The sequence below is a fragment of the Alexandromys fortis genome, unplaced genomic scaffold, assembly GCF_014885135.2.
Source record: "Alexandromys fortis isolate MF-2015 unplaced genomic scaffold, M_Fortis_MF-2015_v1.1 scaffold_146, whole genome shotgun sequence".
NCBI classification, from domain to species: Eukaryota; Metazoa; Chordata; class Mammalia; order Rodentia; family Cricetidae; genus Alexandromys; species Alexandromys fortis.
In genome coordinates, this window is record NW_026068042.1 from 2,046,767 (window position 1) to 2,062,707 (window position 15,941).

The 15,941-nt window shown below is 42.9% G+C and overlaps 1 protein-coding gene across 7 annotated transcripts in view; it reads left to right on the forward strand.

The window, feature by feature from the left end:
• The window catches only part of Sec23ip (SEC23 interacting protein), a 50,071-nt gene extending 35,548 nt beyond the window's left edge, over positions 1–14,523 (forward strand). For 6 of the 7 annotated variants that reach the window (XM_050165943.1, XM_050165946.1, XM_050165944.1 and 3 more), the window contains exons 13-19: positions 2,041–2,235; positions 5,816–5,971; positions 6,341–6,443; positions 8,979–9,164; positions 9,776–9,938; positions 10,709–10,810; positions 14,170–14,523. In XM_050165943.1, coding sequence (XP_050021900.1) covers positions 2,041–2,235; positions 5,816–5,971; positions 6,341–6,443; positions 8,979–9,164; positions 9,776–9,938; positions 10,709–10,790 — 885 coding nt within the window. In that variant the 3' untranslated portion in view covers positions 10,791–10,810; positions 14,170–14,523. The remainder of the gene's footprint in view (positions 1–2,040; positions 2,236–5,815; positions 5,972–6,340; positions 6,444–8,978; positions 9,165–9,775; positions 9,939–10,708; positions 10,811–14,169) is intronic. The other variant, XM_050165949.1, reaches the window with a different exon arrangement.
• Positions 14,524–15,941: the final 1,418 nt, after the last annotated feature.

Genomic DNA, 15,941 nt, shown 5'->3' on the forward strand with positions numbered 1-15,941 from the left:
TTTCCCTCCCCCTCCCCCAATCACGTCCCCCTCCCTCGTCAGCCCAAAGAGCAATCAGGGTTCCCTGCCCTGTGGGAAGTCCAAGGACCACCCACCTCCATCCACACACTGAGACAATGGGGATGTTCTATCGGGAACTCACCAAGGCCAGCTGGCCTGGGTCTGAAAAAAGCCCGGGATAAAACCTGTCTCGCCGAACATGCTTGGAAAGGAATAAGGATCTATAGTATAATCTCACTTTTTAAATTAAATATAGTTGCTTTCAGATGAACCAAGAAACTTTGTCTGCCACTTTGCATTGATTGATTTGAATTGTTGACAGATGAAGGTAATAGTACTATGTCTTGGTGACTTACTACTACTGAAATAACGGGACTGAAATTAGCCGTTGTTTTTTAGCAAGGATATCAGTATGCATGGTCTGGTTTCCTCTGTAAACCATCTTCGGCATTTTCATTGGAAACAGTGGTTTTTAGTATTGGGAATATTGTTAGCTACCTCTGTATATGCTGGTTCATTTGTACATTAAATTGCTGCGGGACTCTAGGGGACCAGAATAGCTCTTGGCAATAAGTCATCGTATGGTTTCTTTTTTCTTTTTTTTAATTGATATTTATTGAGCTCTACATTTTTCTCTGCTCCCCTCCCTGCCTCTCTTCTCCCCACTTTAACCCTCCCCCAAGGTCCTCATGTTCCCAATTTAATCAGGAGATTTTGTCTTTTTCTACTTCCTACTTCCCATGTAGATTATATCTATGTAAGTCTCTCTTAGTGTCCGCATTGTTGTCTAAGTTCTCTGGGACGGTGGTTTGTAGGCTGGTTTTCTTTGCTTTATGTTTAAAAACACCTATGAATGAGTACATGTGATAATTGTCTTTCTATGAATGAGTACATGTGATAATTGTCTTTCTGTGTCTGGGTTACCTCATTCAAAATAATGTTTTCTAGTTCCATACATATTCCTGCAAAATTCAAGATGTTATTTTTTTCTGCTGTGTAGTACTCCATTGTGTAAATGTTACCACATTGTTCTTATCCATTCTTCAATCAAGGGGCATTTAGGTTGTTTCCAGGTTCTGGCTATGACAAACAAAGCTGCTGTGAACATAGTTGATTGAGCACATGTCCTTGTGGCACGATTGAGCATCCTTTGGATATATACCCACAAGTGGTATTACTGGGTCTTGAGGAAGGTTGTTTCCTCATTTTCTGAAAAATTGCCACACTGACATCCAAAGGGGTTGTACCAGCTTGCATTCCCACCAGCAATGCAGAAGTGTTCCTTTTTCTCCACAACCTCTCCAGCATAAGTTGTCATCAGTGTTTTTGATCTTGGTCATTCTTACACCTGTAAGATGAAATCTCAGAGTTGTTTTGATTTGCATTTCTCTGATGACTAAGGATGTTGAGCATTTCCTTAAGTGTCTTTCAGCCATTTTAGATTCCTCTGTTGAGAGTTCTCTGTTTAGGTCTGTATTCCATTTTTTTTATATTGGATTATGTGTTCTTTTGATGTCCAATTTCTTGAGTTCTTTGTATATTTTGGAGATCAGATCTCTGTCTGATGTGGGGTTAGTGAAGATCTTTTCCCATTCTGTAGGCTGTCGTTTTGTCTTGTTGAGGTCTTTGATCCATTTGGACTTGAGTTTTGTGCATGGTGATAGATATGGGTCTTTTTTCATTCTTCTACATGTTGATATCCAGTTATGCCAGCACCACTTGTTAAATATGCTTTCTTTTTTCCATTTGGTATTTTTTTGCTTCCTTGTCAAAAATCAGGTGTTTGAAGATATGTGGATTGATATCCGGATCTTCTATTCGGTTCTATTGGTCCTCTTGTCTGTTCTTATGCCAATACCAGGCTGTTTTCAGTACTGTAGCTCTGTAGTAGAGTTTGAAGTCAGGGATTGTGATGTGTCCAGAAGTTCTTTTATTGTACAGGATTGTTTGGCTATCCTAGGTTTCTTGCTTTTCCATATGAAGTTAAGTACCATTCTTTCGAGGTCTTTGAAAAATTTGCTGGGATTTTGTGTTCCACAGGAGCAGAGGAAAGCAGCGTCAGAAAAGAAGGCAGCGATGGCTGCTGTGACGAAAGGACAAGACGACAGTGTCCTGAAAACTAAGGAGATGTTTCCTTCTTCAGAAAACAATGAGTCAAAGAGGAAGCTGTCAGTTGGGGCATGCGTGTCTTCTGTGCAAGTTGAGTATGAGTCTTTTGACGTTGGCACGGGACAGGTGAGTGTGTGCTGACAGCTAACAGTTTAAGGTTTTTTTTTTTTTTTTTTTTTTTTTTTTCTTGAGGCAGGGTGTCTCTGTGTATCAGCCCTGACTGTCATATAACTCACTCTGTAGACCAGGCTGGCGTCAAACTCAAAGAGATCCTACTGCTTCTGCCTTCTGAGTGCTGGGATTAAAAGTGTGAGCCACTACTGCCCGGCCAGATTGTACTTTTAAAAATTGATTATTGCATGTATTTTTTATTGTGTGTGTATGCATGTCATGACACTCAATCCAGATGACAGAGGACAACCTGTGGGGGTTAGTTCTCTCCTATCCTGTGTGACCTGGGGCACAAACTCAGGACCCTATTAATATCAAATACTTTTACTCTTGCTAAGCCGTCTTGCTGGCTTCTGATTATATTATTAAGATGTCTTTGTTGCCAGGTATGGTGGAGCAGGTCTTTAGAGGCAGGTGGTTCTCTGCGAGTTCAAGGCCAGTTTGGTCTATGCGATGAGTTCCAGGCCAGCCAGGGCCCTCTAATGAGAGGCTGGCTTTACAGGTGGTTGTAATGTTTCTGAACCTTGAAGGCCAAGCCTTTTTTTTATCTCTTCTCAGCTTCTCTTTGTTTATCTGCCGACTTTATTGTCCTGCATTAATAGATGCTTCACTTCAACTGTCCATTTTCACCTCTTCACACTGTCTCCTCTCCTGCAGCTTTGTCCTAGCCTCCCCACCCTTCACAATAGGTGAGGATTGCTGGTCAGCCTTTCTGATAACGGCCTCTGTGAGCTTGGTTGTCTCTTCACTGGTTGTTTCTAAGCAAAGCCACATTCCGAGTTACAGGAGATTATGCTCCAGCACGTTTTTTGGGGGGTGGGGTACACAATTGATCACATATGGAACATATAGTTTGTTTCTGGCTTTAAACCCCTTTAATAAAGCAGTCCAGTGATCAACATTTTAAGCCTTTTTTTTGTGGTTTGTTTTTATGCATGCAGCTTGTCTGGTAATGTACACATGAAAATTCTCAGTTACTGCCGCTTGTACAAAGTGCCAGTCTTCCTGGCAGTCGGGGCTTGCACCTCCCACCTGGACCTTGCAGTGTTTTGTCTTTCTTTTTATTATTTTAGAAGATATATTTTACTTATGTATGTGGGTGTTTTGTATGCACGCATGTCTGTGTACTATGTGCAGTGCCCTCAGAGACCAGAAGTCAGTACCAGATCCCCTGGAACTGGAGTTACAGATGGTTGTGAGCTACCATGTGGGTTCTGGAAATAGAACCTGGATCTTCTGCCAGAACAAGTACTCTTAACCACAGAGCCATCTCTCCAGCCCCTATTCTTTTTTTTTTTTTTTCAGTGTTAAAATGAAAACTGGTACTTTGCACATTCATGATAGGTGAATGACAAGCTCCAGGCCCTTTTCCCTCTAAAAATATGCTTATAGGATCATCTTCACAGTGCATTTGTTTGTTTGTTTTTAGATTTATTTATTTGATGTGTGTGAATATTTTTCCTGCTTGTGTGAATGAGTATCTTTTTTGTGCCTGGTGTCCTTGGAGTTCAGAAGAGGGCTTTGGATCCTCCGGAAGTGGAATTACAGATGTCTGTGAGCTGCTACATGAGTGCTGGAAACCAAACTCGGGACTTTTGCAAGAACATCAAGTGTTCTTAACTGTTGAGCCACCTCTCCAGCCTCTAGGATCACTTTTCTAACTTTCTTCTAAGAGAATTTTTTTTTTTCAAGTCAGGGTTTCTCTGTGTAGCCCTGGCTGTTCTAGAACTCACTCTGTAGACCAGGCTGGCCTCTAACTCCGAGATCTGCCTGTCTCTGCTTCCCAAGTGCTAGAGTTAAGGACATGAGCCACCACTGCCCAGATAAGAAGTAATTTTTTAAACATAAAATTGAATTGCTTTTTCTTTTTGTATTTCATTTATGTTTCTGATGGCCTTACAGGGAAAATGGCAACATGGTATCACACTGTAGTTATTGAGCACTTTTTTTTTAACGCATTGTGTGTTTGTGTGTGGAGTCTGGAGGATACCTTGGATAGGGTATTCAGGAACAATGGTTGCTTCCTTTGAGACGGGATCTCTCCTTGATCTGTCAGTCACCGCTTTGGCTAGACTGGCTGGCCAGCAGGCTTCCTGTCTGCCTCCCAGCACTGGGGTTTCACGAATGCACCACCACATCTGGCATCTCTGTGTGGTTTTAGGGATCAGAAGCAGATGCTTTCCCTGTCCAGCCACCCTTAAGCCTCACTTGTGTTTCTTAAGAATTTTTTTCTATTACAAAGTATCGATTTTATCTGATTTCTATTGAATTACATGTCTATACAAACTCTCCAGACTATAATGGCAATATATGCCTATGATCTCTGCACTTTGAAGGCTATCACAGCAAGAGGTTGTACACTGCAGGCCAGCCTGGGCTACATAGCACTTTAAAGTTAGCTCGAGCTACACAGTGAGAACTTACCTTAAGAAAAGGAAAGAATAGAAGAAAAAAAAGAAATCTTGAAATATTAAGGCTGTTAGCCTCTTGCCATGTGAGTTGTAAATACTTGTTTTATACACTGATTTTTCTTTTAGTTTGTTTTTTCCTCATGGTAGAGCAAAACTTGGATTTTATTTTATTTATTTTTTTTGAGGCTGGATTTCTTTGTGTAGTCCTGGCTGTCCTGGGACTAACTCTGTAGACCAGGCTGGCCTCAAACTCAGAGATCTGCCTCCCAAGTGCTGGGGTTAAAGGCGTGTGCCACCACTGTCCAGCTTTAAAAAATGTTGAATTTTTAGAGATAAAGGATATGTAAGGATATGAAGTTTGGGTCTTAGGAGGGTGGCCTAGTAGTGTCTGTAGAAAGACTTGATTGAGTGTCCAAGTCTGCACTGTGTTACTTACTAACTGCAGTCTTGGTGAGGGCTGTCACTTCCCTGGCTTTCACTGTCTTCACCTGTGAAGCGGGGCATGATGGTCTGTCTCATCTGTTAGTGGACCTCTGTTCTTGGATCATGCTCTTTGTTCCCAAAATACTGACATGGCAAAACATTTTCTGCTCCTGAAATAAAAGAAATAATAAACTTTGTAAACATAGTATGTCATCACACAGATATCTGTTCTTCCCCCGGGATGCTTCATGTAAGCTATCCTAAGTGGTTCTTTGGACAAACCATTTTTCTGACGGGGAACTTGCTTTAAGTGTTTTGTTTGAGACAGAGTTTTCTGTAACCTGGCTGATTTTTAGGATGACCCCGAGCTTTCTTATTCTCTGCCCTAGCTTCTATGAAGAAGACAGAGTTGTAACAGCATTAGCACAGAGCCCTCTCTGTGCTGACGATTGCTTTCTGTGGCCTTAGTTCTTCATTCTTCACTATATTGAGTTCGGTTCAGTGAAAATTCCCATGTTATAACTGAGGCAGAGGCAAAAGACATTAAGAAACTTGACCAAGAGTAGAAGCAGGCCCAAACAGGGTGACTATAGGTTCTGCAGTTTGGACCTGAGCCAGTACAGACCCAAGAACATTTAAAAACCCAAAGGGTTTGTCTATGTGACCACAGAAGAATGGTTTTTATTGTTGTTCCTTCCTAGGTTTCTGTCACTTACAACTCGTTAGACTTTGAGCCGGAGATTTTCTTTGCCTTGGGCTCTCCAATCGGCATGTTCCTCACTATCCGCGGTGTGGACAGGATCGATGAGAACTACCGCCTCCCTACCTGCAAAGGCTTCTTCAATATTTACCATCCGGTGAGTGGCTTGAATTTACTTTGCGCTTTAAAAAGATGAAAGCTCTGTCCTCTTCATTCAGAGATTCTCAGACTCTTGGAAATCAATGGCAGTCACGAGTTGCAGAGCTCAGCCATCCCTCCTAAGAGTCTGATGCACTTTTCAATAGGTATTTCTACCAGAAAGCTTTTGTTCAAAGGAAAAAAATGTGTTGGTTGCTTTGCTTGCAAAATAATTTCACTTACAAATTTAAAATCTTGTAATTGCCATTAGCTGAGTAAGGTGTGGCAAGAAGTCAGTCTCTGGCTTGCCAGTTAGCGGTTTGCCTCCCTAACTGTGGCGTGTAACTCCAAATAAGCACTCACAGGTTTCTGTTCTTCCTTCTCGCAGCTTGATCCAGTGGCGTACAGATTAGAACCCATGGTGGCTCCAGATTTGGACTTGAAAGCTGTTCTCATTCCACATCACAAAGGCAGAAAGAGGCTTCACTTAGGTAAGAAGCAACTGTTTTGGGCACTTACTGCAGAACAGGCGCAAGATTAGGAGAGTTCAAGGGTGTGCTTGGATCCAAAATGAGTTACAAGCAGTCCTAGTCACGTGAGACCCTGTCACACAAAGCACAATACAAACAAAAATCCCACATAAAGCCGGGCGATGGTGGCGCACGCCTTTAATCCCAGCACTCGGGAGGCAGAGGCAGGCAGATCTCTGTGAGTTCGAGACCAGCCTGGTCTACAGAGCTAGTTCCAGGACAGGCTCCAAAGCCACAGAGAAACCCTGTCTAAAAAAACAAAAAAAAAAAAAAAACAAAAAACAAAAAAAAAACCCCACATAGTTGCCCTTTCCTGTTGATATTGTAAACTGTGGTGAATTATGAACATTTATTGTGTGTGATGTCTTTGTGATGTGCCAAAGCTCTCTCTTCCCATGATGGTCAGGACAGGGTGTTGGATCCCCTGAACTGGGCCTATAGATGGTTGTGAGCCACCGTGTGGATGCTGGGATTGAATGCAGGTCCTCTGCAAGAGCAACCAGTGCTCTAACTCACCGAGTCACCGCTCCAGCCCTCTTATGATTAGGTTATGGTAGTGTGTCATTTTTGGAAAGGAGAAGACTAACATTAAAAAGGTATATATTTTCATACAAAAATAAATAGATGTAAAAAGAAGAAATAAAATTAAAATTTTTAGAAGTTAAAATTAGAAATTTGTTAGCTTGCAGGGTAATTTAAATATAATTATTAGACAAACAGGTGTCGAAAGGGTGGGGCTTGTCTTCGAAATTGGAAGTTTAAGTTGTGGTCATCACAGTTGTGTGTGTATGTGTGCACATGATGTAGATGTGAATGTGTTCATAAATGGAATGAGGTCAGAGTACACCTTTGGTTGTTCTCTCCTTCCACCTCGTTGAAATGTGGTCTCTGGTTTTTATCTGCTGCATGTGCCAAACCAGCTGGCCTACAGTTTCCAGGGTTCTCTTACCACCTTTCATACCCTCAGGAGCTCCACAGTACATGGCATATGCTACTCTGAACGGGTTTCATGGATTCTGGGCTTCAAACTGAGGTCTTCACGCTCACACGGCAGGCACCCTGAGCTGCTTCCTCAGTTCCTTTATTCTGTTTGTTGTTGTTGTTTTTCTGAGACAGGGTTTCTCTGTGTTATAGCTCTGACTATCCTGGAACTCGCTCTGTAGGCCAGGCTGGCTTTGAACTGAGAGAGCTGTCTGAGATCTGTCTGCCTCCGTCTCTGCCTCTGCCTCCTGAGTGCTGGGATTAAAGGTGTGCGCCACTTCTGCTGGGCTCCTTTATCTGGATTTAAAAAATAAAAAAATTACAAGGGCTAGAGTGATGCCTCGGTGGTTAGAAGAACTGACTCTTCCGGAGGACCCAGAGTCTACCCCAGCACCCACACAGCCTTCTGCAACCCCAGTCTCACGGGATCCAATATCTTCTTTTGGCCTCTGAGGGCCCTGCATGCATGTAGTGGACAGACACAAAGCCAAAATACCCATACACACAAATAATAAAGCAATCTAAAAATTAATTTTATATTAATTATATAATTAAAATTATATTTATATGTGCAGACGTGTGTGCCATAGTGTTGTCATGGAAGTCAGAGACCAGCTTGTAGAAATCAATTCTCTCCTTCCTACATGGGTCCTTAGGATCCCTCTCGGCTTGTGAGGCTTGCCAGCAAATGCCTTATATAGTCATTTTGCCAGCCTAGAATCTGATATTCTCAAAATTATCTCACTATTACAAATTAAGAAAACTGACTTTTAAAGTTTTACAGGCCTTTTTTTGTTTTTTTGTTTGTTTGTTTTTTTTGTTTTGAGACAGGGTCTCTCTCTTCATAGTTCCAGCTGCTCTGGAACTCACTATGTAAACCAGGCTGGCCTTGCACTTAGAGATCCATCTACCTGCCTCTGTCTCCTGAGTGCTGGGATTTAAAGATTTGTGCCCCCATGCCCAGCTGTTATAGGCCCGTTTTAAAAATTTCTGGTAAAAATGTATAGGATTATGTCTGTGTTATGATATTTGATAGGATTGTGTCTGTATTATGGTATTTGAACTTCTTTTTGAGAAAAAATTTTGTAGGTTTGGGATGGATCAAATTGTTTAAAAAAAAAAAAAAAGCTGGTTGGGGTGGTTCATGCCTGTAACCCCAGTGCTCAGCAGTCTGAGATGTGAGGAGCATCCTAGGCTTGAAGCTTCAAGACACTGCGTCAACAACAACAAACAAAAAGCCAGGCATGGTAGTGCATACCTCTAATTTTAGCACTTGGAGGCTGCGGCGGAGGATTTCTAGTTCAAGGCCAGCCTTTCATAGTGAGATCTTGTCTCAAAAAAATCCAGTGCAAATCAGCATTTTACCCTATTGAGAGTTCCTGGTTCCAAGAGGCTCCCATAAGATTTAAGGGAGAAGGAGGCCCTTACTTGTCTGGTGACATGGTTAACTTTTAATTTCTATGGCACAGAATTCCAGTGGCTAATTAACTTGGTGTGTCATCTGAATCTGTTTAGAGTTGAAAGAGAGCCTTTCTCGAATGGGATCCGATTTGAAGCAGGGCTTTATCAGCTCTCTGAAAAGTGCTTGGCAGACACTCAATGAATTTGCACGTGCTCACACCTCTTCAACGCAGTTGCAAGAAGAATTGGAAAAGGTGGCCAATCAAATCAAAGAAGAGGAAGAAAAGCAAGTAGTGGAAGGTATGTTTGCTATGGAAGCGTTTCCCTGACATATGTTGAAGGGCATAATGTGTGTAATCTGTGGGAGACAGTGTCCCTTTCTAGCCTCGTCAGATTGGGTAACTCCTTTGAAGGGGAATACATCCTCCGAATTCCATGTCACCCTTCATTAACTGTTTAAGAAGTTTTTACCTGATAGTTGTTGGGCTTTTCTCTGCAATTTTAAGATTTTATTTTGGGTCGTTAAGCCAGGGTGGACTGAGTTGAGAGCTGAGTTTGTATTCAGGCTTTGTAAAGCGTCCACGAGGGTCCATCCTTCTGCTCCTGCTGAACTGTGGTTTTGAGACTCTATATGCAATGCCAGATCATCTTGCTTTGTGACTTTCAGATTCTAATTCTGCTTGTTTTTTTTCTGCAATGCTCTCTCGCCCTTCACAACTTCTGTCAGCTGTTGTCTCTCTCTGTCTCGGGGAACCGCCCTCTTCCCCTGTTCTCTGGAGGAACGGGGAGTGAGCCTTAGAGCTCCGCAGTTGCCATGAGTGCCGAGCAATATTCATTGAGCCCAGAGAGTCAGCTAAAGTTAGAGAATAATTAAGTGATTGACTTTGATATTGAAATGGCTTAAATTCTAGCAGAAAAGATTGTTGAAAGTCCAGAACTTTCCAAGGATGAGGACTACTTAGGAAAGGTTGGAATGTTAAATGGAGGCCGCCGGATTGACTATGTTCTTCAAGAAAAGCCAATAGAGAGTTTTAATGAATATCTTTTCGCTCTTCAGAGTCACTTATGCTATTGGTAAGTATTTTTCACTTTGATTCTCCTTGAATGGCTTTAACTAGTACAGTATTTTCACTGTAGTGGGGGTCTTTTACTAATTACCTACTTGTGATGGACTTAATAGATTCACCTGTTGAACTCACACAGTCAAAAACATTTCCCCCTTTAGGTTTTTGTTGTTGCTTTCATGCTTCTTTTAAATCCAGATGCAGATACTGAGGAGAGACTTGACCAGCAGTTTACATTTCTGACTTGTTGGCAACTTTTCTAAGTCTGCATAGAATTCAGTAATCCACTAGGTGGCAGTGTGTCAGCGTGTCATCTGCCCTGACCAGAGGCCACTGGTGCTTGTGCAGTGATTTTATAGGGGTATCTTTTTTCTTCCCTGAGAGTTTTTAATTCTATGTATATGGTGCTCTATCTGCATATACACCTGCATGCCAGAAGAGGGCATCAGATCCCATTATAGGTGGTTGTGAGCCACCATGTGGTTGCTGGGAATTGAACTCAGGAGCTGGCAATACTCTTAACTGCTGAGCCAACTCTCCAGCCCTATAGGGGTATCTTTAATGGCAGAAGTTTAAGGTCTTTAAAAGCCATTTTTCCATATGTCCCCATCACTGAGGAGATTCCCAGCATGACTGTTTGGGAACTGACTGGAGTCCATACGGGCTTTAAGGACTGCTCTGTGCTCCGTGCTTTGCTGTCATCTGCCCATGCAGAACTGAGTAGAATAGCGTGTGGGGCCCTTGTCTCCTTACTAACTCTTATTGTTTTCTTTCTGCTAGGGAATCTGAAGATACTGCCCTCTTGTTACTTAAAGAAATTTATCGAACAATGAACATTAGTCCAGAGCAGCCCCAGCACTGAGCAGACTTGCATTTTACTGGGTGAGTTAATCCTTATTAAATGTGTAATGCTGATGTTTGTGCTGCTAAAATTGTAGGGTCCTTTTATGATAAGATGATAGAGGGAAATCAGGTCCTCTCGGAATTCTTACTCTTATTTAGAATTTAGGAGTGGACTCAGATGGAAGCCTAAGGACAATTTTATTATTGTTTAAAAGACAAACCAGGCCATGCCAGCTGTAAAAGGAGAATGGAGGAGAGAAAGAAAAAGGAGAAGAAAAAAAGGCCATTTAAGCTGGCACAGTGGTGACTAGGAGATGACTGATGAGAGACGATTGAATTTGGGTCTGTTGTGGAGGAAGAGCTCTCCCGAGTCACCAGTGAAGTCCCTGTGGATGTAAAGGGATAGAGTTACGGAGGACGCCTGTGCGTTTTAATGGGAACTGCGTGGTGGTGCTTTTTCCTGGCAGGGCCCATGGAGGAGCAGGTGTTTGGGTGGTGGGTAATCACTTCTGGTTTGTTGAGTCAGTAGTTGATAATATTGGTCTGAAGGTGAAAAGAAATCTGAGCGCTAAAGATGACGTTAGAAGCATCAGTATGAATTTGGCATCCAAAGACTCAGTAGAGGTCACCTTGAAGGAGTATGGGGAAGAGCAGGGGTCCCTGGAGTGAAAGGACTGCAGAAGTTGAGCCCAAGCAAGGGAAGATTGCTGCAGGCAGGGGTCAGAGGACAGGCTTCAGGCAGGTGCAGACGCAGGTCATTACTGGTGATCACAGTTGCTTTACTGTCAGGCCAGAGGTCAAAGGTGAGGAGAGGGAGTTTTGTCAGAAGTAGGGCAGTGGGGAATGGAAAAGGTGGGATAGGAAGGTGTTAGCTTGCCAGTAGGAATGTTCCAGAATTGAGGAGAAGGTTACTGGGGTGTGGGCATTCGGAAAGACAGGGAGCACACAGCCAAGTGCGACCAAGAGCTGAACTGCAGGAAAAGAGCAAGGTGGTGGGTGATGTGGGTGCAGGTACGGGCTGGGCGGGCGAAGGGAGGCGTGCTCTGACAGGTTCTGACTCTGTGCAGTGTGTGGAAAGGTCGTCAGTGGAGAGTAAGAAGAGGGGCCTGCTGGGACAGTGTGATTGGATTTTATTGCAGGTTGGAATGCCTGCCGATAATTTGATCATAAATTTGAAGTTAATGACTTTGTTACAGTGGCCTGGCTTCTCTGGCCATGCTCTGCTACCTGGGCAAGGTTTAGAGTCAGCAGATACTTGTGTTTGCCAGGGATAGGCAAGATAGGGTGGGGCTGGAGACTCACTGACCACATATGAAGGAAGGGAGGCGTTGGTCAGAGGATGGTGTGTATAGAGTAGCGATTGCTGAGGCTCTGGTTTGCCCCATGACACAGTCCATTGGAGCTGCCATACTTTGTTCAACAAATTCCTCATGTACTTGGAAGCAATTTTTTACACTCTTTAGATTTATTTTATGTGTATGATTTTGTGTGTGTGTGTGTGTGTGTGTGTGTGTGTATACACACCATGTGCATACAAGGAGCCAGTGGAGGCCTGAAGAGGGTGTTGGATCCCCTGGAGCTGGAGTTGCAGGTGGTTATGAGTTGCCTGGTGTGGGTGCTGGGAAGAGAACTGCTGGTTTTCTGCAAGTATCTTTAGTGGCTGAGCTATGTCTCCAGCCCAGCTTTTCTCTTACGTTTATGTATTTCATGTTGTTTGCTGTCTTTTCTGTGTCAGGTTTCCCATTGGGGTATACATTTACATAGACGTCTTTGTTGTACAGAGATTGAACATAGTGCCTTGAGCGACTGCACCACTGAGCTACATGCTCAGCCCTGTGTGTGTGTGATTTTTGTTTGTATTTATAAATGGATTATATGTAAATGTGGTTCAACTTCTTTATTTAGATATTTTAAAGCTTTAAATGAACATTTATGTATTTATTTGGGTGTGTGTGCCACGCATGGTGCATATGTGGAAGTCAGTGGACAGCCTGTTGGAGTAAGTATTCTCTTTGCAGCATGGGGTCCCAAACTCAAACTCAGGCTGTAAGGTTGTGTCATAAGCACCTTTATTCACTCTGAGCCATCTCATTGGCCCTTTTTGAATGGATTTATCAAATTTTATTTCATAGTTTTATTATTTATTAGCTTATCCTCCACTTTTCAGTGTTAGGTAACTCCCCCCAACATATCCACCTTCTTTCTCTATTGTACATAACTTTGACACGTAGCTTTACGTGCTTTTGCCTGTCTCTGTGAGTGGCACTGTTAGATCTAGAATATCCCACATTTTGAAAGGCTTTCTCGTCTGCTCTTACTGTTCAGTTTTCATATCTACTGTTAATGTATAATGCCAGTTTTTATTTCCTCTTGACAATACTAATTGTGGATATTTTTGAATTCTGGCAGTTGAGCACGAGAAATTGCTGAGCCATCTTGTTTGTTTTCGCCGTTAGTGAACTTGAGTAGCTTTGATAGATTTAACCTACCAGTTTCATTTCTTTGTCAGTTGCCTCCTGACCTTTTTGCATTTCCTGGAGGTGTGGGGCAGGAACTGTTGGATGTGTGCACGTGTGCCTGTGGCTGTGCCGATGTATTTTTGCTTAAACCGATGGATGATATCCTGCAGTTTCTGTCTGCTTTGTTACTTGCCTCTTATTTTTAGGTTAGATTGGCGGTACGCTTTAAAACTAATGACTACTTAGATATTTAGTGTTGCTTGCTTTTAGTTCTTCCTCTAACTCTAGAAATGTGTGGTCTTGAGGGGGACTTGACTTTCCCTGAGAAAGTAGTCATTGTTTCCTGACTGTATTTGAGTGTTGTGTCCTTTTTACTCTATCGTTTGCCTAGTATCCATTTTCTGGGCATTCTGATCAATTTATTTATCATATGGCATTGCGGGCAAGGGCTACACGTTAGCATCTTTTTGTGTTTTTCAAAGGAGTGCTTCTCAGTGTTGCCTTGGCTATTCTGGAACTTGGTAGACCAGGATGGCCTTGAACTCACAGAGATTCACTGCCTCCTACACACTGGGGTGAAAGGTGTGTACCACCACCACCCAGCCTTTTTTTTTTTTAAAGACAAAGTTTTATTATGTAAATTAGGCTGGCCTTGAACTTACAGAGATTCCCCTGCTTCTTCCCAGTGCTGGCCTCAAATGTGTGCTCCACCACGGCCAGCTTTGTTATGCTTCTTGTCCTCACTGATCTCCAAGACTCCACAGATCCTTTTTGAAGGTGTGTCGGAGGCCCTGGGCTTGATGGAGCTCTGGAGCTATAGCGGCATTGGTTAGTCAAGTCGAACATGTGGCTGGCTTGACTTCACGATAGGAGGGAGCAGTTATCATTGAGGGTTTGTGACAGTCACTTGGGATTTGTAAAGACTCTGTTGTCTTCCAGGAATTTCCAGCATGAGTGCCATTGTTGGGAGGCCCCGTGGTGACCCACCCTCTTGGCTCCGGTGACGGTGACAGAAGTGACTCAGCAGCAGTTGCTGACCTCGGCTTCTCAGATGTAGGAATTCATTTTAAGAGGCACAGAACAGAAAAATACTGGGGAAGAAAATCAGTACTGCCTTTGGACAGTATAGAAGAGAAACTGCAACCCTAAAATAATGCTGTGGAAAATTCTCAGATCGGTTTAGTTGTGTAGTTAAGTGTGTCCTAATGAAGAGATATTAGTAGCTGCAAATGGTTATTTCTATTTTTTGAAACTATTGTCAGTGGGCTATTAAACTTAACATTTTTCTTTGTATTAATGCAATATGTTATTTTTATTTAAATATGGACTTCTTGAGAAACTGTATTAACATGATTTTTCAGAAGCTTATATATGCTAGGTTGGGCGTGGTGGCACTTGCCTTCAATCCCAGCACTTGAGAGGCAGAGGTAGATCTCTGGTCTATATAGCAAGTTCCAGAACAGCCAGGACAACATAGAGAGACACTTCACAACAAAAAAGAAAAGAAGCTTGCGCTGTGCTTTAAATGTGAATTGCTCTGAGCCGTCCTGGTAGAGTTGTTCCTGCTCGTGACAAGGCAGTAGGCTCCTCAGCCAAGCTGACCTGAGTTTGTGAAGCCGACCGCCATCACTGAGAGCCTGGTCACTCTACAGAAGGAGTGAAGCACTTAGATGATGTGGCCTCTCCTGGCTTGTCCACCTCCCGAGAGGTGAGCATCTGGCAGGCTTTCGTTGTGAATTGAGTGTCTGTGCCGGCACCATGGCCGAGCTTCCAGTTCACAGACAACCAGAGTGGGAGGTTTCGTTCTTTGGTTTAATTTTACTTGTACCAAAGGGTTTGAAAGGGTGGGTTTCCTGCTGCTGGGATGTAGAGCTGCTTGGTGCAGACTGCTCTGTAACATCATTTGTTTACTATAAACTCCTTGTCTAACTATTTCCTAACAAACACTGGGAATGCTGACTTCCTCTTTTGTTACATAGCAGAAACATTTTATGTTGTTCACATAGTTCTCATGGAACATGGACTTTTTTTTAAAGCAACATAATACACATTTTTGTGTATGTATTCTAATTGGTGTGAATAAAACAGCGACATCGATGCTCTTTTTCAAGCTGCAAACTGTGGTTTCTCACCTTTCTTACAGTGCTGTCACCCGCAGCCTCTAAACTGAGGGTTGAGAGAGTGGCTCTCACCCCTTTTCACGGGGGCTGCGGATCAGGCAATCCTTCACATCAGAGCTGAATTAGGATTCTGAAATGAAATGGTTGTATGGTCAGGGTCAGCACAGCATGAGGAGCTGTGTCAACCATCACAGCGTCAGGAAGGTGGAGAAGCACCGCTCTGGAGAGCGCGTCCTTTGACCCAGGCAGCACAGTTTCCGATCACCTCCTCTAGCTGAGGACACTGTCAGCCAGGGAAGCACTTAGCCAAGTTGGGTTCTCTTGATTTCTTTTGACCTTCGTTTCTCTCCACCAGGACAATTACTGTTCACTTAGTTTCCATATGACTTCGAATACTGTCAGAATAAGGGGAAAACAGAGGTTCCTCGTGTATATTTTAATAAAATATTTAGCTTTTTCAACTTGTAACAAGTTTGAGTTGTATCATTCTGCTTGTGTCTTGTGAGTCATGGGCGGGGAAGGGGCATTAGGAGGAGTCCATGCCAGCCGAGTGCCCCTTGTTGCTACTTCATTTTAATAGTTGGGGAACAT